Source organism: Podarcis vaucheri (genome assembly GCF_965113315.1).
Source record: "Podarcis vaucheri genome assembly, chromosome: 3".
In the NCBI taxonomy this organism is placed as follows: domain Eukaryota; kingdom Metazoa; phylum Chordata; class Lepidosauria; order Squamata; family Lacertidae; genus Podarcis; species Podarcis vaucheri.
Window position 1 is genome coordinate 39057000 of NC_138761.1, and position 26887 is coordinate 39083886.

At 41.1% G+C, this 26887-nt stretch overlaps 1 protein-coding gene across 1 annotated transcript in view; it reads right to left on the minus strand.

The window, feature by feature from the left end:
• Positions 1–11597: 11597 nt before the first annotated feature.
• The window catches only part of ZFAND3 (zinc finger AN1-type containing 3), a 135171-nt gene continuing 119881 nt past the window's right edge, over positions 11598–26887 (minus strand). Inside the window, exon 7 of the mRNA XM_082214900.1 lies at positions 11598–11991. Coding sequence (XP_082071026.1) covers positions 11837–11991 — 155 coding nt within the window. The 3' untranslated portion in view covers positions 11598–11836. The remainder of the gene's footprint in view (positions 11992–26887) is intronic.

Below are 26887 nucleotides of genomic sequence, written 5' to 3' on the forward strand. Positions count from 1 at the left end.
TTTATCAAAATACCATACTTGTATGGGATTTAGTAATTTCTCAAGTATTTACCGAATCCTATTTAAACCCCTAGTTATTGTTGCTAGTACCTACATACCATGGGCAAAATCAAGCCTTTGCATTTCTGGCCAATAACTTCATAATAAGGCTTTGAGTAGCTGATGGGAAGGACACCCTTTTCCCAGTGTGTAGGCTCCATTGCACCTCCTCCACCATTAACTAGCCCCAGAAGCCCCTGATAAACTCCCCTACTCCTGTCACATTCCAAAATATTTGTATGTGTTGTGTCTTATTCCATTAATTAAATAAAAACATTTCACACACACAAAAGAAATTCCAGAAATACTACAAGGGGTTCCAAAATACCACACCGTTATCACTTCCAATGTATATTGCACTGAAGGATACCCTGAAGAACTTTCTGAACTGAAAAAACCAAACAATAACTATTGAAAGAAAGCCTCATTTTGCAGAGCTCTCAAGATTTTAAATTGCCTAATGAAACCTACAGGGACGCGGGTGGCACTGTGGGTAAAACCTCAGCGCCTAGGACTTGCCGATCGCATGGTCGGCGGTTCGAATCCCCGCGGCGGGGTGCGCTCCCGTCGTTCGGTCCAAGCTCCTGGCAACCTAGCAGTTCGAAAGCACCTCCGGGTGCAAGTAGATAAATAGGGACCACTTACCAGCGGGAAGGTAAACGGCGTTCCGTGTGCTGCGCTGGCTCGCCAGATGCAGCTTGTCACGCTGGCCACGTGACCCGGAAGTGTCTGCGGACAGCGCTGGCCCCCGGCCTATAGAGTGAGATGAGTGCACAACCCTAGAGTCTGTCAAGACTGGCCCATACGGGCAGGGGTACCTTTACCTTTACTAATGAAACCTACAGGAAAAGAGTCTGTCTTCAGAGAAAACTATGCTGCTCTCTCATTGCATTTCAGAGTTACCTCCACCAGTAATCGTTCCAACACCGTGTCCCAATACATTAGTTTCACACATTTGGAAATCGAAGGGCCAAATACTAGGATTACTGTGTCCACAAATGCTGGATTACAGCTGTTTCAAATTACATTCACAGTATAAAGGCTCCATGTAATACAGGTAAGGGAGACCCACAGGCAGTGAGGGATTAGGCAGGCTCTGCTGATTTCCTGCTAGTTGTGATGCAGCATGTGTGCCTGAACTGCTTGTACAAACAGAGGAGATGCTTTTCCTGGAAAAGGCCCTTTCTGAATTATGCATGCTGTGATGGATCCACGAGGCTAGAGATGCATGCTGCCCAGTAAATACAGAGAGTTCAGAATCCACAACTATTCAATAAGTGGTTTCCAATTATCCTCATTAGCTGTCCAAGGTCACCATATTTTAACTGATTCTTTAAAAAAAGGGAATACATATAATGCATTTGATCTAACCAGAGTTGAGGTAATGATGATTTGTGTTTTAATTTCCTGCTCAAATGTCTACCTGCTCAGTTTGGATTGCACCACCAGCAAAATGACAAGTACCAAATATCTTGGGCTACTATCTGTTTTCCTAGTCTAAGGATAGAAAAATTCAGTGTGACAAAGTTTTGACAAACCGCTTATAAAAAGATGTTTAGAGACAGGATTTAATGCTTGTACCACTTACATCCCTCCCACACCCACCCTGAGGAGCAAAGTAGACAAGAAGTGTGAAAGCTGGAGTAACTGTACAATCCTAACCATGTCTACTAAGAAGAAACTCAAATTGCATTAAATAGGTCTTACTCCCAGATAGGCGGGATCAGGATGGTAGCCTAATTATCTGAAATTGCTACAGGACAGGTTATCTTACTTGGATGACTTTTCACTTCCATGGTCCAAGAGCAGCAAAACTCCAGTCGTAGTTTTTGTGGTAATTGTTGTCAGCCATGGGTACATTTCAATATTTCCTACCTCAACTTCTTATCACCTCCCTAGTATAGTCAAGCGAGCAAAAGTAGAAAAGTTGTATTTAAAATACACTTGTCCAAAATGCTGATTTCTACAAATTTCTCATCTAGATTATATTTTCACTGCTCTAGTATAATAAAAATTGATCAGTAATTTGGGATTGGGGTGGCAGAGGGCAGGGCAGGGGATTGCTCTTTAAAACATGACCAGGCCTGAGTAGAGTAGACAGGGAATGACACCAGGCCAGATTCTTTTAGGCCAGTTTCCCAAACTTGGGTCTGCACCTGTTTTTGGACCACAATTCCCACCATCCCTGACCACTGGTCCTGCTAGCTAGGGATGATGGGAGTTGCAGTCCAACAGCTGGAGACCCAAGTTTGGGAAACCCTGTTTAACGCGATAAGAGGCCTTAGTCTCACAGAGATAGTAAGCCTCAACCATTTCAGTTGGGGAGTCTTCTGATTGAATGCTCCCTCCTTATCAAACAGTAATTCTAGACAGAAAACTAGTATGTAATGAAGGATAGGTTAGATCCCCCCCCCAGCCGCCAGCATCATTTTCTGTGCGCCAGAAGATACAGATAATGGGGAATTCAGTCATGTGACACCCCCCCCCCCGATCTGAAGTGGCAAAGCCCTGACACAGATTTACTGCCTCCATAAAAGCTAGCAGTCCAGGAATAGAGGAGTGTCTCTCTCACACAAGGGATGAGCCTGGACACAAACAGCAAATTGCCGTATTTTTCGCTCCATAAGATGCACTTTTTTACTCCTAAAAAGTAAGGGGAAATGTCTGTGCGTCTTATGAAGATAAAGCCGTGGAGGAGGGACGGACAGGCGCCATGGCTCCCCTTCCTTCCCTCCTCCATGGCTAGCTTTAAAGCAAGCAAAGGCAGAGTCGCTTACACAAGTCTTGCTCTGCTTGCTTTACAGCAAGGCGGGAGGAGGGACAGACGGCAGCCCCTTCAGCCCCAGCTGACTGTAGAGCAAGCAGAACCGCTTACACGCCACAGGCACACAGAAATGTGAGCTCTCCCTCTCTCTTCCTTCCCTCCCTCCCTCTTCCAACCTGAATAAAATATTGGGGGGGGGTAAGCCCCACCTCTCATTATTCAGCCTTTCTCAATCTGTGGGTCCCCAGATGTTGTTGAACTGCAACTCCCATCGCCCCTATGTTTATTAAATAGTTTAGTACAACATTTGATTCAGAATATTATTTTTTCTTGCTTTCCTCCTCTAAAAACTAGGTGCATCTTATGGTTGGGTGTGTCTTATAGAACGAAAAATATGGTAAGTGGCATGATTAGCACTTAGTTGTTCCAGACTGCCCATGACTGAACGCTCACTTAAAAAAAGCACCTTGATTTAAAAAGAAAATGAGACATCAGAGAGAAAGGTTCTAGGGTAGCTCCTCTCACTGCTGTCCATCTTCTGAAGTGATGCCGTCCAATAAGTTTACCTCCATCTGCTCCTTTGTGCAGACCAGGCATGGCGGAGCTACTTTCTCTTGACTGTTCATACTGTGGGTAACTGAATATGTTTCCCACTGGTAGCATCTGTCCAACTGCTGAAAGGCAGGTTTCGCATTATAGGCACAAGCGCAGCCCAAACATATACAAAATGGGAAGAGAGGAACCATTTTTGGGGTGAATGGCAATGAAATAACCTTCTTGCGCACGGCAGCCACTGGAGGACAGAGAAGCCATGGATAGAGAACAAGAAAGAGACAGATGGGGGCAATGTGATTCCAGGGTAAGCTGGCTTCCACTCAGAGCTTCAGTGAGATGCTTCTGGGGTGATGTGTGTGCGCAAATGTGCAAACATAATGCAATTTGTGTTTGTTTTACTCCCAAACAGCATGGTAGTTCTGCTTCCCCCAGGCCTTTGATTTACAAGAAAACAAACATCTCTTTGCCTAACAAAGGCACAGGGAAAAAAATCCCCTTTGAAACAGTTTAATTTTACAGGCCCTGAAGCAATGTCAATAGAAAGCCAGGAGCAAAAAATAAAAAATATATTAAAAAGGGGGAGAGAGAGAGAAATCCAAAGTAAAACAGAACACACAAATGAGCTCTCAGGTCTGTTTGAACATGGTTACAAAGGGCAGTGTTCCAATTAACTGAAACTTACCTAATTAGTATTGCATCTAAATGTCTCCACTGTGGATTTTCTCACAACCTGCATGTTTAAAAACACAGGACAAATCCGCAGGTGTGGTATGATCACACTCCTGTTTTATAAATTATAGGCATACAGTTTCAGCATCTACCATGCTACTATGTAAAAACAGCATTGATTTTTTTTTATTTACACACTTTTAAAACATTGTTTTCACATTTTGTTCAAACTGATGCACAGAGTACAGTAGATAAAACCAAGAATAGCCCCCCACCACACACACACATTTAACAAACACAACTTCTAACAAAAACTATAAATGTTAAGACAGCGATGAAGAACTTGTGGCTATCTGTATGTCAAATATGCATCGCACACACACAACCTAGTGACTCTGGGGTCGGTTTGCCTCTAGTTTACTTAACACAGAGCAGTAGAGAAAGGCAGAAAATCAGGTATGATTATTCATTTATTCCACATACTACTTAATTGTAATAAAAGTTCAAAGTGGTTTACAAATATGAGAAACTTCTTGTTGTGTTCTACACAGATTAAACTCACATAATTCAGTGCAGGGCAGCAAGGATTAACGATGCAATACTGAAATGTGCTTTGCCCCAGGTTAGTTCTATGTAGACCTGTTTAAAATAATGGCCATGACTAAATTCACTCCATTAATTTCAACAGGTCTACTCTGAATATAACTTAAGCACCATCTATCATACCACTTTTAACAGTCATGGCTTTCCCCAAAGAATTTTGGTCACTGTGGTTTGTTAAAAGTGCTCCGAGTTGTTAGGAGACTCCTATACCCCTCAGAGCTACAATGCCCAGAGTGGGATGAAGTCAATCCCTTTCCCCAGGAAACTCTCGATAATAGGGGACTAGAAGTTTCCTAACAACTCTCAGCACCCTTTAATTTTGATCAGGATTCTTTCAGGGAAGTCTTGGCTTTTTAAAGTGGTCTGATGGTGCTTTAAATGCATAGTGCGGATAGGGCCTTAGTTGGATACAAGCTAAAATCACTAGCAGTGGTATAGTGGAGGGAGAAAACAGGGGAGCACAGCTCCAGGGCTTCTTGCCCCCCAGAAGGATCAATGGCATCATCAGCCAGAGAACCAGGCTAATTGAGGAGTCCTTGCTCTGGCAAGCGAATAAAGTGCTAACAAGGCTTTCAAGTTTGCTTGTGGCAGGTAATCACTGGCAGTAAACAATGAAGAAAACAATACACCGAAAACTGTTTATTTTAGGGAGTTCGTACTTCCTGCTAACAGTTTAAACAGCAGCACTTCAAGCCTTGGTTTCTAATTCAGTTAAATCACAAAGGTTGCATTTCAGCCAGCTGAAGGTCTTTTGTTCAAGATCAGTGTGTTTTACAAGTTGAACCTGTCAGAAGCAAGCACCACCCAGTTCAATGGTGGAAACTATTCATAGGGTTACAACCACACTGATCCTAATAAATTGGCTTTTATGCCATGTATGTGTGCATATACACAAACTATGTGTGTGTATATGAAGCTCTCTCTCTCTCTCTCTCTCTCTGTGTGTGTGTGTGTGTGTGTAATAAAAGTCATATGGATCATTTCATCTGCCTACATTTTTGGATTTTTCTTGGGGAAAGCCACTGCAAGCTCCTGCACTTTGGAACTGACCACTACTTCGCGGTATATCCCACTGAATACAGTGGGACACTTGAATAAACATACATAGGTTCAGGCTAAGCAAAGGAGACTTGGAAATTTCACTAGTGTAGGCAGATGTGTAGAGGAAGCACATCTATTTTACAGATGCTGAAAATACTGGACACTAAATTCTGCTGAAAGTGAGAAGAGGGTTGCTGAACTTCTAAAAACCCAAAGGATTGCAGCAGTTTGTTTGCGGCATTTGGCTTCCTCCTTCACATTATGGGGGTCCGATGTGCACACCTCCCGCCACAAGTCTGCAATGTGATTTATTTTCTGCATGCGTAAAGCCCTACTGTAAGTATGCAATCTTGACATCCAATTCAGTTTACATCAAGGAATGAGAGCTACCTTCTCAGTGCATCTGAAAAATTCTTTTGTTCTACTGAATGCATAGAGAAAACTCCCACCACAAAGCACACAACTTTCTTCAAGGATTACATTGCTTTGAATTAGGTGTATGATCTGTCAAAGTGATGCCTTCCTTGCAATATATAGCAATAACATTCTGGAGTAGGAAATAGTAGTATCAAAACCAGAAAACTATTCAGCAAAAATTAATTCCCATTCAATACAAAACACAACATCTGTTTTGGTTCAAGCATTTTGTTCTGATTTCATTTGTATTTAAATGACATTTTAGACTTAGGCAATCCCCCCCTCCAAAGTCGAACACTGAAGACTGCAGTCTCCTATTACAGTTCTTAGCTCAAGACTGTACACCATTGCTGCACTTGGTCTTGTAGACAGTCATAAAACATTGATTTTCATGATTCAGAGCATGTTCAGTGATGTAAATTGCGCATCCACGTCTTTTGTCCTGGTTTCTTAGTGACGGGTGTTATGTCTTCTAGTTGGACAACAAAGTAAAGTATAGCAGTTTCACACAGCAGGAGGTACAAGTTTAGCAATGGGAGTACTTAGGCTACAGTTCTCTCAAGATGTGAATATGCAGAAGATTAAGGCCCAGCTAAAGAACATAATAAGTGTTCTGCTGGATAAGGCCAAGGCCTACCTAGTCCAGTGTTCTGTTCATACAATGACCAACCAGATGCCTATAGGGAGCCCACAAACAGGGCTTAAGGTGGAAATGAGTTGTGGGTACAACATTTAAAACATGCATCAGGCCATGCGTGTAAAACAGAATGGAGAAACTGTGGGCCTTCACATGTTGCTAGACTACATCGCACATCATCCCTGACTATTGGCAATAATGGTTGGGGCAGATGGAGTCCAGCAACACCTGGAGGGTCCAGTTTCACCGCCCCTGGTGTATAATTTTAGTATGCCAGTGACACGCAACCTGGAAAGATCCCCTGTTGCCATGCTAATGATGTGCATGTGGGCCGGCACACATTGCAAATGCATTTAATGAAACAAGCGCCTTGGGAAATTATCTTATGGGCAGGTGCTCTACAAACCGCCCTGCATCAAGTTTACAAATCAGGCTTTGACACAGGTAAATTGACAGTTAAGCAGGGGGTTTACATGGAAAACCTTGAAACAGAATAGCTTCCTTACTCATTATTTTCCAACAATTATAAAAATGCTCTGTCAGAATGGGTGCAATGCTCTACAAAATTCACTCTTGGATAGAATGTGTGACTCATAAAAAGAGCTTTGAAAGCTAGCCATATTTTTATCTCTCAGAGTAGTTAACCCAGTACTGGCGAGACAAAATTAATAAATCAGAACTTCTTCTTAGATTATATACAGTGGTACCTTGGGTTACAGATGCTTCAGGTTACAGACTCTGCTAACCCAGAAATAATACCTCGGGTTAAGAACTTTGCCGTGGCGGCGGTGGGAGGCCCCATTATCTAAAGTGGTACCTCAGGTTAAGAACAGTTTCAGGTTAAGAACAGACCTCCAGAACAAATTAAGTTCTTAATCCGAGGTACCACTGTATATGGTAGCTAATGGTAGATCTGGACAGTTTTGCATCAAATGTGATCTCAATTTTTGCAAGCTATGGCTCATTGATTTATCTATAGGGGTTCAGTCCATGAACTCTGCAACCAATGCTTCTTGGACCAACGATGAAAACTCAAAAATTGTTAAGATTCCTGTAGCTGAATTGATATCAACTTAGGTTCAGCTTGATTGTCAATACGTGACACCTCCAAAAGTCAATGCACCCTGGGAAGTAATTTGTCCTTATCCATCCTAAATTTCAGTTGTACAGAAAGCAAAATTGTTTGCAAAATGCAACCTTCTTCAGCCATTTCAGGAGGGAGAATCCTAACCACAAAAGACAGAAATAACTCGAACATGTGCAATTGTAGTTCATTTGTATAGCTGTACAATTATTATTTTTGATGAAAATATGAGCAGGGAAACCTTCATGAAGGTAGGCAGACACTGGTGAGGCACTACAAAGATATATAAGGGTTTCCAAAAGGCTATGGTTACCACATAGTAGCTAACAAGCTTAACATCTTACGAAACTGAAGCTGTTTTTAAATAAATAAATGCTATATCTAGGATTAGCTCCCTTTTCACTTTGCATGACAAGTGCATACCTTGAATGTGTGTGTTTCCTGTAACAGAAGTCAGACCAATTTTTTAAAAAGGCATATTTCTTATTGAGACCAGCAAAGTCTAGAAAAGTGACTTAAAAATATGTTGGGGGAATTTCAAATTGGTGTATTTCAGCATATGGACCAAGGGGCCCTCAAGCTGCCTAATGAACATCCATTTAAATCTGCTTTAGCGGAACACAGCACACAGGCAGAAACAGCCAAGTTTAAGTTAACTGCCTAACCTCAGAAGTTACACGTTTTGATATGTAGTGTTTTGGTAAACATATCAAAGCACTAAAACCAAAGTTTTCAAAAAAAATGAACAGATATGGAGAAGAAAGAATGAAATTAGTTGAATATGCAGGATTCTTCTGAAAATTTTGATTTCCTCTGTGGAATTCAACTAATAAATCCCTGAAAAACCTCAGACTATACTGTTTCTAAATGGAAAAAAGCTACAGATACACACCTCTGTGTAAGAGTAAAGATGTGTGTGCCTCCTTTTAAAAGGAACATTTCAAAATTTAAATAAGAAATCAAAGGAATTAAGTTGGGTAGTACCAGAGTCTGCACTCCTGTCCAACAAATTGCACTTTCATTCAAATAACTGCACATTTTAAGATCTCCGACAGTCAAGGACTTATTTTTTTGTGGAAGATTGTGCAATTCAGTCACACCCTCATTTAATAACCACGAAAGCTGGATTCCGGGCATGGGCTGAAATTGCAGGTGAAGAAACTGTTAAAATGAATGGAAGAACATCTGCTACAGAAGACCCAATGGCTTTTTATGCCAAAGCAGTGATGGCAGTGTGTAGATAACTCAGCATGTTTTTGGCTCCTGGAACTAACTAATTTTAGGAGTGCTTGACACTCTTAAGATTACTTTTTACAGAGTGCAAAATGCCCAAGTTAAAACTGGTTACCTGCTTCAGCATCATTTATTCTTATGGGAAGAATAATATTCTTATAGAAGAGAGTTAAATATCTAATTTTGTGCTCCATGTTTGTCAATCTGAAGTGGATGCCCCAATACAGCAGATGAAAATGATTGGTCTTGAAGCGTGTGGAATAGCAATGAGACCCCTGTCACCTCTTCCCCACCTCTACACCCCATGCAATCACTTTGAAAAAATTACCAAGCCATAAATGGGGATTGCACTGATAAGTAGCAATACCTATTGCAAAACTCAGAGAGGAATTCAAAGTTTAATCTGATCTGTTTAATGGTTTTGTTTCTTTTAAGCAGGAGGAAAAAGAATTACAATCCTTTTAATATTTTCACAATGTTAAACTAAAACTGAGCTCTAGGCTACATGTGTAAGTAAATCTAGAACACAAAAAAGGGTTAAATAAGATTTTCTTTAAAGATACAAGAACTGAAGCTTTCTTTACGTTTAACAAACTTCACAGAACAGATACTGCAAAGGAACAACCCCCACACTTTTTTTTTAAAGTGAACATTGTCCATAATCCACATGAACTTTGAGTAGTGTTTGCTCGAGAGCCACCTTGAAACCAACTGTGCACTTGTAACAGGGCTAAAGAAAGGGTTAACAAGGGAAAAATAGCATCTTCGTTATTAATCTGCAAAAGTCTTGTGTATCAATCAGAATGTCCATCAAATGCTATGCTAGGATTTTAGAAGGGAAGAAAGTGCATAGCGCGGCAGCAGCTGAAGTCCATGGTTTTTTTTTTAAACTCTTCATGGCAAATGCAAAGAAAATTGTCTCGTTTTCCCCCTCACGCCGATGGAAAGGGAATACTTCCTTAGGAAACAGAGAATGCAGCTGGAAATTCCATTGCCGATTTCAAAGCCTTGAGTACAACACAGAATGGCTTCTCCATATTGAACTTTAGAATGTTGGAATATCTCAGATTTACTTCATTACAATTTGCAATACAGGCCCAGTCTCCATCACTGGCCTGAGTGGGTACCAGAGTAAATACAATTCAGCCTGTAAACCAGCAATTTACCGTCAGCACAAATGGAATAGTCGGTGCCTCATCTAAACTACTATACCCCACAAAACCATTTTTTTAAGAGTGACATCAGGGTAATTCACTCTTTGGGTGCCTTAAATTTAACCTTTTTGTGAAAGCATAAGACAACACAACCTCCCCCTTCCTCCAGCAGCCCTCCCTCCCATTCCCAACTAAATACCTAATTCCAAATTGCTAGTGGAGCTTTTAAAACCGGTTTGGGGAGCAAAGACTCCACATAGGGCCACCACCATTAAATAATTCTTCTTTCTTACAGAATCTTTGCCAGTAGCTGGAGGCAAACAGACACTGCCATTTTCTCACCACTGCACGCTAAGGATGGTGCAGTTTGGCTCAATGAGATAAGACAGACCACAATACAGAACTGGAGCGTTAAAGAACAAATCTGGAGAGTCCCAATTCTAAGCAATGCATTTCATCATCATTTGCTTTGCCACAGGTGATGGGCAGAGGCCTTCACTGAGAGCTGCATAGTCACAAGGCTGGAACAGCCCATTTGATTATCTCCTTAACACCACGGGAAGTGAGGCATACAAACTCAATTCAATACGGGGTGATTTTCCTGGTTGTTCCCCCAATATTGTTACTGAATTCTGTTTGCTACAAAATGTCCTTTACCCCCTCAATATAAGTCTAACTACAGAAAGTCAGTCTGTAGGATCCGGCCATGGCTACTGTGCTGTGAAATTAGCCTTATTTGATCAATTAACAGATACCTGCACTTAGCAAAAGGCAAACAAGAGCCAATCGGGTTTTGGCCGATGGGAAAACAGTCACAATGGTTGGCATGTGGAATCCAAACACACTGCTTCAGAAATGTTGTCGATGCTGCGTAGAAAACTGCACACCGCTTACTGCTTGTTCCAGGAATGGAGCTAATTTTAAAGCAATATCATCACCATCCTCCACCTAAGTGAAGAAACAGTTTCCCTGTAATGTGTTTGATAAAAAAAGTTGTCGTAAGAATCTGTCCCCTTCTTTTTGACTTCCCGGAAAATGTTCCCACCCAGAGAGATTCCCTGATGATGGTGATGCTACCTAACCTCAGAAGACACACGTGAAGATGGAACGAGCAACCATTTAGGTCTTCTAGGTTCAGCAGCTACACTGCCAGCTCTAAGCAGAGTTTCACCCCTTCAAGGTTAGCTAGAAGTGAGGATAAGAAAACCAGGCTATTAAGGGTACTTTCTTCCAGACAGGTGTGCACATTGCAGTCTTTTACATCAGTTTCTACTCAGCTGCTGGAAGCTTACCAGCATAAGGCTTTTTTTTCTTTTTTTAAGAGCTTGACTCCTGCAATAATAGAAGCCTTTAGAATTCTGTTAAAATCCACTAGCCATGCTCAAAAATATTTCTTCATGGTTTTTGTTTTTTCGTTTTTAATATGGTGGCTAGTAGGCACCTTAACAACCAGCCAGAAATCAATGTCAATCACCATTAACCCCTAAACTACAGTACCAGGATGGTTGGCTAAAGAAAGGAAATTGATTGGCTGTAGTCTGAAACTTGCCCAGTACAAGGTGTCTGGCTGACTTTGTCCTAAATAAGGCTAACATTAGTGAACTAAGAGAACGGCATTTGGTTGTAGAGAGTCTTGCAACTCAGGAGCAGCCCTCGCCAATGCGCTGGCATGACCGCCCCACTTTCCGGTCCAGTTTCACCATTTTCATAATGGCTTCTTCACGCCCACGTCCCATGTGGTCAAATGTGCAATCGTGCTGTTCAGGCAGGCGATGCAACATACAGAACACGTAACCTGCAAGGACAAAAGTGGGGGAAGGAGAAAGAGAAAGAGAAAAATGAGAACACAGCATTAAAACCCAGAATTCTATAGAGCAACAAGACCGCAACATCTAGGGTTGCAGTTCACAAACTGGGCTCCACACAAATAAATGAATTAATTAACAGTCAAATCCTCCTGTGAGCTCACACTTGGAGACAGCTGTCTGTTGCATCTCCACACGATTCATTGCTTTAGCTTTCTAGTCAGCTTCTGTTGGGGCTGACCACTTTGCTGCATCAAGTGCAAAAAATATTGCTAAGGGCTAAACTGACATGATTGCATTTGCACAATTAGCAATTTTATAAATTACAGGCATGGGGAAGGCTGTTTTAGACTGGGATCCTGGCATAGAACATAGAGAGACTTTATCCTGCTTTGCCTAGATCAGCCTCACTGAGCCTATTATTTGTACTGGAAAGAACCTACCTGTTTGCTCTAATGGGAACTTTGTGCCCTAAAGCAAGCAGCAGGTGTGGGATTCCTGTCCCAGATTGGGACTGAAGCATGGGGAAAGGGTTAAAGCCCCCTCCCTGTCAGGGTATCGGCCCAGATTGGGGCCTCTGCACCTTCAATTTACGTCATCCATGAAATGGCTAATGGCATCTCATCTAGTTTGGCCCTGACTCACTCCTGACAGAGAACCTCTGAAGAACAGTGATTTGTGCAGGGACAAGATGAGAAGGAATGCTATTCATACTCCGACACAGCCTGCCATTAAACCTTTACAAAGAGTGAAGGGAGTCTCTGTTATCAGAAGTGAGAAACTAGGATATAAAGCTGTTCATTTTTCTAATTGGGAAATGAGCCTCAGAGAGCAGGACTTCTCCGAAGTGATTTTCAAACTGCCATATATGCCTTAGAACCATCCGTAAAATTATACAACCAAAACGAGAATGAATATTGTTTACATACAACATTTTCTTGTGCCTTTTGCATCAAGTCCACTGTTCACACACATAAATTATGACTGATCACATCATAAGGAAGCTCCATTCTGCCTTCCACACTAGATCTAGTTTTTTTTACTAAGGAGATAAATCTGTGCTTGAGCTGAACTGTACCCACTTCAGATTGCAGGTAGGTGCTCTTAAAAAGCAAAACAACACCCACGTAGAAAACTAGATGATTGGACTATGTGAGATTTATGTGAGAGAACACAGACCTTTGGGTACCAATATAGTTGTTGGACCTCAATCAGTAACGTAGCAACTGTGTTTCTGAGAAGTCTTCAAAGGCTGTCCCACATTGTTGTTGTATTGTTGTATTGTCCCATGCATTGTTGTAGTCTTGACTTGAAGATTACTAGAGCACGGTGAGCATAGCCAGGCTAGTAAACCAAGCTAGACAAAATGTGGGAGTTCATAGTCAGTTCTACTGATATCTTCTCTTCCCCCCCTCAAAGGCAGCCATTTGGGTAAACTGTGAGACCACAGTGCGAGTAGGGGAGTTTTTCCTGATCCAAACAGCGCCCCCAGCTGCTTTTCACAAGCCTGCTGGTGGCCAGTTGCCACTGTGATAATGAATTGAATATCGGCTTCGCCATGTCACACTGCAAGTGAGTGCCTCACATGACTGAGTGTTTCTCCACACAAAAATCTCCACGTAGGAATGTTGCAGCATGAGAATAGCAACACTGAAGGAAGGGTAAGCTGTACATTAAAAATAATGTAACTATCTGTAATTAGAATGAATATGATTACAATAAAACTGTTTGTGAGAAGTGCTAGAGTAATTCCTGCTTCACTGCCTAAAGTGAAAGAAAACCCTCCCCAAACACAGCCTTAGGGCAGGAATCTTTAAATTTCCAAAAATTAATACAAGGGTTTTTACTACACACACAATTAATTTGGAACACAGACTCCCATAAGTATTCAGTGACCGCAGTGGCAACATTTAAAGGAAATATTCCTGGTTTTTATGGGCTTGGGAGCAGAGCCAATAATCTCATCTAAAATCAGGACACTTGACATTTTAAATTTAGCCCTGGCTTCATGCAAACGTTGCTGGTTGTCAACTTTATTTCTGAGTGAAAGGGCACAAGAGTTCAAATCACCCATAATCTGCAGCTCATGTCACGATTCAAATTTAAATAAAACATTTGTTTCTTTACAGATAACTCATTTGGAGCCACTTCAAAACTAACCTTAATAATGACACAGTTATTCCTGTACAGAATTCCACTCAAGTTCTTGTCACCTTCACCTCTCTCATGAAATTTTACACTTCCTACTGATTTGAAATTCTAATCGACAAAGGCTAATGCTTCACCTAAAAATACCTAGAAACTTTCAAAACTGAAGGCACTGCAATAGTTTTGTGCCACTGTGATGTATTATTCAGGAATGTATGCTTCAGTGCAGCATTCTTGGAACACAGAAGTCTTTGCATACCTTCAAAATCCCAGAACAGAGGTGCAAATCCAAGAACATTGGCATTCTTGGATGTGGGAGCTGCAGCAAAATGCTGCAGTGTGGAGTCTATGTTCAAGATTCCATTCCTTCTCACCCACTATTTTCCATCCCTTGACTAACAGCAGGCAGTTGGTGGCCACTGAGTACCCAGTTGACTTTGGGCTGTATTTGCAATTCCCCCTTAGGATTCCCCTCCCCTAAAGATTTTTTCATACCTCAGTCTTTTTCCCCATACCTCATATCACCCTCCTGTGTGAGTGGAGTTGCTTGGCTACATAAGCAATGGCACTCACAGCCTCAATAGATGGAAACAGAGGATATATGTATTCTTTGGGTTTGCTCATTCTGGAATTCTGCTCCTTCCTATTTAAGCATGGAGGAATTTTCTGCAATCAGCAGTTTGCAGCAGCTTTTCTTCTTTCCATTTGTTCTTCTACTTTTCTCCCTTACATAACTGATGCACACAAGTGATCAGTGAAACAGTACAGCATGTTTCAGACAAGCTCATCCAGATTCCCTTTTGCACCATGTTTTATCAACTTGTACAAGCACTTGTGTATATCCGAAAGGAAGAAAAGGGGGAAATGATCCGAATGAACAAAATGAAATTAAAGCTTTGGCAAGCTGCATGTGTAGTGGTATCTACATCGTCCAGACAGGAGAAGGAAAGAATATCGGCATCCTAGGCTTTGATCCTGCTCCACAAATAAGACTAGGCAATTTGAAGCATCAACATTAAGATATTCAGGTGGGGAGAAATTTGTAAGCATCCATCATTTAAACAGAGATATGCGCAAACATTAAGGCAAATGACAGCCATTCTGATTAACGACCATTCATGCAATGGTATGTCAGTGTTTCTCCGAATTTCTGATAATTTATTTTCTGGATTAGAAATGAAAGTGTACTCTCCTGCCATCATTCACAAGGTTTATGTTTAGAATAAGAATTATCTGCCTTCACAGAAACAATCCCTTGTGTTTGTGCACATGTCTCTTCTTTTGAAAAGGACCAGACAAGATTGGTAACTCATGCAGAGAGACAATGGGCAGCCGCCGCTGGGGGCAAGGCATTATTAGGAGGGACTGAATAATCCAATCAGAGCCAGTGTTGAAACACGGCCTATTGGGAAGAGGCAAAAACAGTGTATAGCAGAAAATCATATGAAGAATCTCTGTGGGTAGAGTATGGATTCATAAAAGTTTTAATCCATTTATTCCTCATAGCATATTCCCATGACACATGAGGATATAGAGTTCACAGAAAGTGACTGTTTCCGGCAGTAATTTACAATCTGAGTAGAACAACTGTCCACTCCGCAGTAGAAAAATGTAACACTTTGCACCAACGACTTTTGTAGAACTGGTCATGAGTGTTTAACTGAGATATTTCTTCTTCTTTTTAAAAAAACTCCTTCCCTTCAACCCAGCTATTCAGACCTCTCCTGGCAGCCATGGAAGCTGGTTAGCGTAAGCAGCTTCAAACAACTGAGCCAGAATTTAAAACAAGTCAATTTAAGTGCCTCCCAAATGAGAGGTTATGATTTGGTATGATTAATTTTGAAGCATGTGAGGAGTTGCTCACAACTGTCTTACCACTTATAACAATAATTTTATTATTTGTACCCCACCCATTTGACTGGGTTGCCCCAGCCACTCCGAGCTGCTTCCAACATATATATAAAACATTACACATTAAAAAGCTTCCCTATACAGGCCTGCCTTCAGATGTCTTCTAAAGGTTGCACAGTGACTTATTTCCTTGACATCTGATGGGAGGGTGTTCCACAGGGTGGGTGCTACTACCGAGAAGGCCCTCTGCCTGGTTCCCTGTAGTTTAACTTCTCGCAGTGAAGGAACCACCAGAAGGCCCTTGGTACTGGATCTCAGTGTTTGGGCTGAACGATGGGGGTGGAGACGCTCCTTCAGGTATACTTGAGCTCTTACCACATGGCTGAATTACTAACAGGCACAAATCTGGCTGTTTACACACATGACATTTAGAGACATGGAAAGCTGTTTGGCAAAGGCCAAAAGCTCATTTGTAAGCTCATGGCACTTGTAAAAGTTACAGACAATAGCTTTCTAGGAAGTATCAGCTGTTTATAGCTCAACAGCAAAACAAAATCCTGACTGATATTGTGCCTACTGACCCATTGCCTAAGGTGCAATTGTCACAGACACACAAATGTATTAAGGGGCTTAACCTTTTTTCCACCATGCCTGTGGCAGAGCAAAGCAACTGCAGGCGGAGAATATTTTCTCATTGTTATGATTCAAGTAATTAAATCTGAGCTGGGAATGGCTGGCATGCTTTCTTTCTTCCACAGAACAGCAGCTTCATAAAGGAAGATCAAGAAGCTTGACTTTGCTTTACAAAACTGACTCAGGAAGCACCATTCATGGGATCACAGAGGAAGTCTCAGGTCAAGGGGTCTGGTACAAGAGGTACTGACTTATCAGTTTCCAAGACCACATTAACTACAAAAAAATTGTGATGATTATGATGAAGTGTGGCTGTTCCAAATTCAAAGTTCCAAGCTAATTTATTTAAAAAGCATTTTTAAATAGAAATTGTGTGTGTCAGTTTGGTGACTCAACAGTTTGAGAATCAATGAATGCAATCATAGAATTCTAGAGTTAGGAGGGACCCACAAGGCTCATCTAGTCTAACCCCTTGCAATGCAGGAATCACAGCTAAATAATCCCTGATAGATGGCCATTCAACCTCTGCTTAAAACTCCCTAGTGAAGGAGAGTGTGCCACCTTCCAAGGTGATAAGGAAGGCATTAAATGATAAGGATTAAATGATAAGGAAGCAATTAAAAAACCCACAGCAAACAGTATTTACACAAATCTATTCAATCAGTCTTGGAAGTTTCTTCAACAATTAACCAGTTTGAGCAACTCCACCCCCATCGTTCAACCCAGACACTGAGGTCCAGCGCCGAGGGCCTTCTGGCGGTTCCCTCACTGCGAGAAGCCAAGTTACAGGGAACCAGCAGAGGGCCTTCTCGGTAATGGTGCCTACCCTGTGGAACACCCTCCCATCAGATGTCAAGGAAATAAACAACTATCTGACTTTTAGAAGGCATCTGAAGCCAGCCCTGTTTAGGGAAGTTTTTAATGACTGATGTTTTAATGTATTTTTAATCTTTTGTTGGAAGCCACTCCGAGTGGCTGGGGAAACCCAGCCAGATGGGCGGGGTATAAATCATCATCACCATCATCACCTAACAGTAGGACCAACCACTGAATTTTCATTAGAAACAACTCTCAGCAAAGCTTCCACTGTAGAACATTGGGTTATTTGAGCACTAAACATAACAAGTGATGCCAACCCAGATCCACATACATGTTCTATGAGAAGCTATGTTACAGTCCAGTTTAACAGAGCTCCCACAACAGTTCAGAATCTAAACTTGAGATAAATTTATTTTGCTGCTTTTAGACAGCTCGGTCCTTGCACAAACCGTAATTACTGCTTTCTTCTGTGTCCTTAGAACACTGTGTGTTCTGTCCAATTCTACCCTCACTCCAAAGCCAGCATTTCAAAGCAATACTTTCAACCCAATTTTAGTAATGTAACAGACAAACCAATGCCCATCTTCCTCCTACAGCCAATAATGTAGGAGAATTGAGACAAGCCGGACGAATGACTATACAGCTTCATCTGAAATGCCTTAATTGGAACTGAGTGGGCTGGTTCTACCATCAAGCTTTCTGTTAAGAATGCCAGAATGCTCCTGAAAGAGAAATACTCTGTAGGAAATGTTACTTTGGAACTGAAGTGAAACATGAATTTTTCAAGAAGGATCTGACGATAATGATGCAAGTCTAGTTTGCATAGCTCACCCAAAATATTAATTGTAGTCTTGAAATTCAAAAGGTCATGTTTTCCAACATGTAAATCACCCATGTGTATAATTTCATATACACTTTTATTCAAATGTATTTTTTAATGAATTTCGAGGCAAATAATAAAGTATGAGATTTTGCCAACATAGTGGCATTCGCCTGTTGGAATGAAATGCCAGAGGGAAGTGTTAACTCATTTGTGCTGGAGTTATAGTTTCTCATATTAAAAACAATCTGCCTTAGATTGAATCAGCAGGTCCCAAGGCATTTCACTTCCTCCCTGTGATATTCATATAGTGTTGCTCCACGGGTTGCACAACAAGTATTCAAGTATTTTGGTGAATGTGTTTATTCCACAAGCTTTGTTTTTTGAAAAAACAAAACCCACACAAGTGTGTTCATATGTGTGTGTGTGTTTAAAAAAATCAAAAAACAAAAAAGCATTTTCTTTTCAACTGCATACCTATGAGGAACTACCAAGGAAATCATAAATGAACTGCAGGCACAACAGGAAAATTATACTGAAAGAGATGCCTGGAATATTTCCCTTGGTCTACCTGCTCAGTAAGCTTTTTCAGCAGGGGGGCGGTCCACTGTCTCTCAGACCTTGGGGGGTGTGTGTGTGTCAGACTATATTTTGAGGGGGTGGGGGAAATGAACGAATTCCTATGCCCCACAAATAACCCAGAGGTGCATTTTAAATAAAAGCACACAATCTACTCATGTAAAAACACCAGGCAGGACCCACAAATAACCCAGAGATACATTTTAAATAAAAAGACACATTCTACTCATGTAAAAACACCAGGCAGGCCCCACAAATAACCCAGAGATGCATTTTAAATAAAAGGACACATTCTACTCATGTAAAAAAATGCCGATTCCTGGACCGTCCGCAGACCGGATTTAGAAGGCGATTGGCCTGGATCCGGCCCTCGGGCCTTAGTTTGCCTACCCATGCTTTAGATCCATAGTGCTTGTATGCTGCAGACAACATATCTCTTAATGGAGTCACCCAGCAAGCATGTGATATCTACAATGCAAAGTAGGTGCTCCTGCCGCAAAGCTCTGGAAAGCTTACCCACTGCTTACAATTCACTTCTAGATAAGAAAAAGGGCATGTGTTTTACCCCATCCCAGATGTATGAGCAGAAGTACTGCAGGACAACAACAAGAAGAGTACAGTGAAGAATTTTCCATATGACTAGCTATTTTCTTATAAAGGCAGCCATTTTGCAAAGCATCATTCTAAAAGAATAAGAGCTTTCAATGGTGCAAGGCCACCATGGAAAACTGGAGGTTCCTTTCACATAAGTATGTGTGTGTGAGAGAGAAATACAAAATATAAGCACATAACTTATTGCAGCCTTTCAACATGACATGAAATGCTGACCTTTGGATCAGAATATAGAGTAGGGGCAGGTGACCTGCAGTCACCCAGATGTTACTGGAGTCCATCATCATTCCCCTTAGCCTGAGCCGCATGGCCAATAGTCAAGGATGATGCGAGTTTTAGTTCAAAAACAACTGGAGGTTCCGCATCCCTGATATAGACCATGTTAAATATTTTCCTAGACCTCCTTTCATGCCCTCATGAAAAGTTGTAGATGTGAAAATACTAATCATATAAAAGATGGAATGTAGCAGCAACAATGGTTACGGAAAAAGGAAGCTGCCATAGCCTCAATCAGGCCATTAATTCAATGCTGACTACACTGACAGATGGTAGGTCATAAGACTCAACACACTGCTTTGTTTTAATGTCTTACTGATAATTTACTGAATGTTTCTATTGATATTTTTATTGGCTGATTTGTATTTTTGGTTGCGATAGAGATTTTTTAAAATCTTACTGCGTTCTATGTAAACCACTTAGAGATTTTGCATAGTAAGCAGAGTATGAAATAATAAACCTTAATACATTATTTCTCAGACAGGAGCCTTTCTGAGCTGTACCTGGTAATTCTAGGAATTGAACCTGGGATCTTTTTCCATTGCAAAGCATGTACTCCCCCATTAAGCCCTAGTTGCCGGCTTTCGGTAAGCATTTTATGATGTATGTGCTCATGCACTTTCCTCATTATGTCAAGTAGTGCAATCTACTCCTTATGTTCTTCCTCTTTATAAGAGGCCTTTAATGCAGCCAGTCAAACTTCTAAGTATAAGTTCTATATCTTTTCTTTATAAACTGCCTTTAGTTTTCTCAAAGTATATCTGTTTTCAATGCCCTCGATATAACTATGAATCAACTGTGAATAGTGTGAATGAAGAATGAATGTTTAACTTAGAAAAAAGAAATCTGCTACCAGGAATTGAACAATTAGAAATGATCACCACCAAAAAGCTTGGTATTCCAAAACAGAGCTGGCCACCAAAGCCTGAGATGCTTAATCTCAGCACTGCTCTAATTGTGTGACAAAACCCAGAACATCACCTCAATCTCAGTACATACTTGATAAATTCATTAAAGAAACTAATTTGCCTATGGTGCCTTTCTTACTATGGTTTAACCCTTGTGTTATATTTCTTTGCAAACCACTTTGAGGTGTGTGTTTTTTTTTACAATCAAGCGGTGTATACATTTTATGAAATAAATAAATGCAATAAAAATTGAGCAGCAATATAAAATAACATATATGAGACAGGAGGAATAAAGATATACTACTGATAACCAAAACAATACAGTATGAACAATACCTGAACTAGGATTTATCAAAGAGTTCAATATATGCCCTCCTCTGGCTATACTAGGATATGGATAAGCGGTGGGGAGTATACTGCAACTTTCCACAATAACAATGACACCACTAATTGTGAAATGACAACCAGCCTCTACTTACAAGGCAGACCTTATATTAATAATTCTGGAAGCAGCTCAGCATACCTGTATCTCAGAGTAGATGTAGGCCTGGACTGGATGTTCCCTGCTTCTCTTTTGAGAGTTCAGAGACATCATAACTATATTTCTCTGCAGTTATTCACAGTCACTGATGCTTATTTAAGTCAACTGTGTTCTCTCTGTTATGCTTCCTCAAGTTACCCTGGCCAATCAGGGGTCACATTCTGGATGCAATGAAATCACTGCACTACATGGTCAATCAGATTTGGCTCCATGGCAATGTCACTAAGGGCAAATGAAGCTCATTTAGAGTAAGGGAAATGTTTCCTATCCTCATCTACTTCAATCAGGGGTGACTCAAACACTTTTGCACCTCTTTCCTAGCAATGCCATCAAAATGACTGATAATTTGTCCTTCTTTTTTACAGTGATGAAAGTTTCATGAAAGGCCCTTGCCCCTTATCTCAATTCAAAATAGCTGTGAATTTTGTTACACAGCTACACTACCAGAGCTTACCCTGAGCTACCTCACTGAGCCTCAGTTCTGGACTCATCTCTTACAATCTGTGGACATAGAACATTTTCCTGGAGTAGTATTTATACCTCTAGAAGTCTCTGCATGGAGCATTTATCTACACTAACATGCCTCCCCAACACTGAGGATTTAATTAAAAAGCCAAAGTGTATCCAAAAATTTAATTAAAACAAGTAAGCAGTACTAGGCAGCCTGATAATATATGTGTATCATCTGTTTTTTGCTTCAGCCCAATGAAAATGCAAGGCAGATAAGACATTAATAAGGAACAAGAATAAATAATGCCGAGTTTCCAGGCTGAGACACTTTGTCTATTACAGAAGCTCCAGAGGCATTTACATAGGTCCATGTATTTTAACCTCAGGAGTGGTAACAGGCTTTACAGATTCATGTTTTAAACATTTCAGTGTATTTGCAATTAAGCTTTGCTATGTTCTTGACAAAAATAGTTACCAACATCTGCTGCAATGGAAACTATTTGAGCCATCACCTGTGTCAAAGTGGCTGATACATTAGCAAGCAAATGTGCCCAATTTGTTCCTCCACCATCATCAAATATTTTCTCGTAAAAAGAGAGCTTTGGTCTATGTGTTCCAAATTCAAACCCTTATGTTAGGATCTAATTTAATAGTTTGAAGTATAGTAATCCCTCAGTCACGAAGCAGAGAATATTCATGTGCCTTGGACTATATACATACACGCACATGGGTGTGGTTTGTGCGCGTGCAGATATAGTAGATCAGTGCACAACAAATTTCAGATCTATAGGTCATCTAATTCAAATGAAGCTTGCACTCCTCATTCAATATATTGTCCAGGCCCAGCAACTAAGATTTTGTATCTGTACATTGCTCTCTTCTGCTAACATATGGTTAGACTAGTTCAGCTGCAAGTGCCTTCCCATGACATAAGTACTACAACGGCAACAACAGTTCACATACTACCACTGCCCTCAAAACTTATGAGTCTTTATATTGAAGTCTGGACAATAGTTTCAGCTCTTTTAAACAAAGAAGAATATTAATATATATAATTTCACAGAAACAGTTCTAACATGCTGGGTATATGACGCAGTAGGAGCTGTGGTCTAAACCACTGAGGCTCTTGGCCTTGCTGCCGATCCCCACAGCAGAATGAGCTCCCGTTGCTCTGTCCCAGCTCCTGCCAACCTAGCAGTTTGAAAGCATGCCAGTGAAAGATAAATAGGTACCACTATGGTGGGAAGGTAAATGGCATTTCCGTTCACTCTGACACTCGTCGTGGTGTTCCATTGCACCAGAAGCGGTTCAGTCAGGCTGGCCACATGCCCTGAAAAGCTGTCTGTGGAAAAACGCTGGCTCCCTTGGCCTGAAAGCAAGATGCGCGCCACACCCCATAGTCGCCGTTGACTGGACTTACACTGTCCAGGGGTCCTTTACCTTATAACACACACACACACACACACACACACAGTTTTGCATGAAGTTTGCATGAAGAATAAAGTACACACACAAACACACACGTACGTGTTTGTGTGTGTCTGTGTGTGTGTGTACTTAATTATTTTTGCTCTAATCCAGGAACCATGATGGTTGAAAAAACAGAGACAAAACTTCATGCAAGTTTGCAATGTTAAAATCTTGACTGGAGGCCACAAGTGAAGCTGTACCTCAGGCTTTGCTAGAAGTCCAGTGTGGATTTTATGAGGTGTGTGTGCGCACACACACATTTCATTCTCAAACTCTAATTGCTAACTTTGAAGTACTACAAAGACCTGCTGATTATGAAGGGGAAACTTTTCAATTCACCTAGCCATTTCCTCTTCATTATTTATTTGTTTTTCAGTAACAGCCTGCTCTAAGCACATTCTCTCCTAAAAGCATTTTCCCCATGCCAATGCGAAAATTGTCACCTGCATTCTAGGCTCTGAACGACGACATACTCTGGCCAAAGAGAATTTACCTCAGGAATATTATGTACTAAAAGGAATTTTAATCCACAGATGATATTATGTACCATATTTTTCCATCTATAAGATGCCCCCATGTATAAGACACCCCCTATTTTTGGGGACTCAATTTTAAGAAAATGAGGGGAAATGGCTCAAAGTTGTTGAGCCTCTCTCCCCAGGTGGGCAGAAAACACTCCCTAGATCGTTTCCCGCTCGTTGCAGCATCGGAGGAAGTTGTGCTCCTGCCAACTGGCTGGCGCGCCGCTTCTCCCCCCCTCCCCCATGCCTCTAACAGTGTATTGGACGACCCCAGTTTTTTTTTTACATGATTTTTGAGTCAAAAAACCTTGTCTAATACACGGAAAAATACAGTCTGTTTCTGATGTTATATTTTTGCTGATCAGGAAATGTTTTCAAACCTTGAGAAATCTCCCTTTTCTTTTATACAGCCCTTCTAATTAGGAAAGGTGGTTACAACCTTGTACTTTTCCCAAGGGAATCCTTTTTTCATTTAGGCAGATGGGAACCAAAGCTGAGAATGACTAGAATCATAGAGTTGGAAGGGACCCTGAGGGTCATCTAGTCCAACCCCCTGCAATGCAGGAGTATGCAGCTGTCCCATACAGGTATCGAACCTGCAACCTTGGTGTTATCAGCACTATGCTGTAACCAACAAAGCTATCCAGGCTATTTAGGTTTGTATCAGCTTCCCCCACTTGGTGCCCTCCAGATGTTCTGGACCACAATGGCTGGTGGTCAGAAGATCTGGAGGGCGCCAATTTGGGGAAGGCTGGTTTATATTAAGTTGATGGCCCAGACCTGCCAGATCTCTGTCCCAAAACCATACTGTTTCTCACTGCAAATGGGCTGACTTGGTTACCTCATGCCCCACTTCTATTACTAAAAAAAGCTGCTCATTTACCATGTGCAAGCAAAAAGAAAATGTGCTTTTTAATAGTTGCCAACAATCATGCCTAGTAGTTCACAGTATATTACTCCAACAACTCTCAAAGTGCAAGCCGGGCTTCTCTAGAAGGCAAGGCTGAAACTTGAAAAGGTACAGACTCAGGTGATTCACCACCTGTTCAGGTCAACTTTTTCTGTGCATCACGAGCTAAGAAATGAATGCCACAGCAGAAGAAACTGTATGGGCAGTGTTTAATCAACTTCCTGCTTGCAACCTAATATTGTTTGGGAAAGTGGTGAGCATTTTTTAACTCTGTTGGTGTTGTGTGTTTTATTGAACTAAGCTATATCATTATGTGTAATGCTACACAACTGTTTTGTTTTTATTTGTTACTTCTTAAAAATAAAATTGAAAAAGGTATTTTATCTTTATTCTTCAACATAATGTCCTCTGAATAAACCCAACCAAGCTTATCTATACCATCTGGTCTCCGTCTGAATGCACATGTATCTGTTTCTAATGAGAAGGAAATCCCTATGGTTTTAAGTTGGGCAGCCTGAGTATCTTGTATCTTAAGGGTGTGCCACCTTTCCAATGAAAGTAAGTACACTTCTAATTCTGCTTAATTGAAACAGCATTCCCTTGAGCAATGACGCTTATATGGCATTCTGCAATATTATGGGAGGTTAGGGATTATATCTTCCAGGGCTATGCAGATAAAAACTAAACGATTCTTTGGATATATGCTGTGAAAGCCTTTAATGCAAAGCACAACATGTTTAAGGATTCCATCCGTGCTTTAAACAATAGGTCATCGTTAGAAATTAAAAGGTACAATTGTTTCACATATTGATGTTGCCATATGTATTAACTTATCAAACTGTCATGCATTCATTAACATCTTAATATGCTTTGCCCATTAGCAGTTACTTGAAATAGCTCAATAAAGAACATTAGGGCATTTTTACATCACATGCTCAGTACCAAAAATACTTAGTTTTCATAATTTGTGTGGTTTCTGGATACTGATAGCCAATTAACTCAAGCTGGAATGTCATTCTTCTGATATGGCCATGTATGACCACTATGAACTGGACTGAAAGCTGCATACGCTTTGTACAGGGATTGCTAAAGAGCCAGCAGATGGTGGTAATTTTCCCTGTCATTCCTGACCAGTGCTGGATTTGACATGGTGACAGAGGTGAAATGCTTCACATCCCATTACCAATCCCCTAAGCAATTCCTGTAAGCCTTGTAAAGACTTTACTACTGCAGAAAGCAGCTCAGCTTAAGAGTTTTTGGCAATTTCATGCCACTCTAGGAAGTCACTGTAAATCCAATCCTTCATAACCTTTAAAATTTTCAAATTGTGAGTTTTAGTGTCTTTAGTGTCTCTGATTTAGTAGGATTAAAGGTAAAGGTACCCCTGCCCGAACGGGCCAGTCTTGACAGACTCTGGGGTTTGTGCGCCCATCTCACATCTATTGGCCGGGGGCCAGCGCTGTCCGAAGGCACTTCCGGGTCACGTGGCCAGCGTGACAAGCTGCATCTGGCGAGCCAGAGCCGCACACGGAACGCCGTTTACCTTCCCGCTGGTAAGCGGTACCTATTTATCTACTTGCCCCCGGGGGTGCTTTCGAACTGCTAGGTGGGCAGGCGCTGGGACCGAGCAGCGGGAGCGCACCCCGCCGCGGGGATTCGAACCGCCGACCTTTCGATCGGCAAGCCCTAGGCGCTGAGGCTTTAGCCCACAGCGCCACCCGCGTCCCTTAGTAGGATTAGCTCACTGTTAATCAGCTCAATGTTCACACGTCCTAAAAATCTAAGTCTAAACTAAACTAAACTAAACTAAACTAAACTAAACTAAACTAAACTAAACTGGTAAAGTTAGCTTTTCCACTAAAATCGGCTGATTAAAAAAAATTTCCAATAAAATCCATAATCAGTGAATCACTTTTTGGATTCAGGGAAGAAAATGGCCTTGAATCTGTTTTAAGAGGTGAAGAGCACTTCTGCTCATGAAATTTGATTTCAAGATTGGAAATATGTCTCAAGCCTGAAACTCAAGCAACCTAAAATCTCCCTTTCAAGCGCAATGCTATGGCAACTGCAACAGCTAATGTAATCATTTATAATGTGAACATTAAATCTTGAATTCAAATCAGGTAGCCAACAGCTGCATTCACATATCATGCTAAAATCCTGGGTTTAATGTGACCTGCATTTTCCCTTCCTCCCACACAGTTGAGAGAAGAGTTGGAAGCTTTCATTTCTGTTTTTAGTTAATCATGGTGTCTGGGTCATCCAAACCAGAAACTATGGTTAATTTCAAAAAGAAAGCATCAGAAAGCATGATTGACTTCTTTGAAATTAACCACAGTTACCATTAA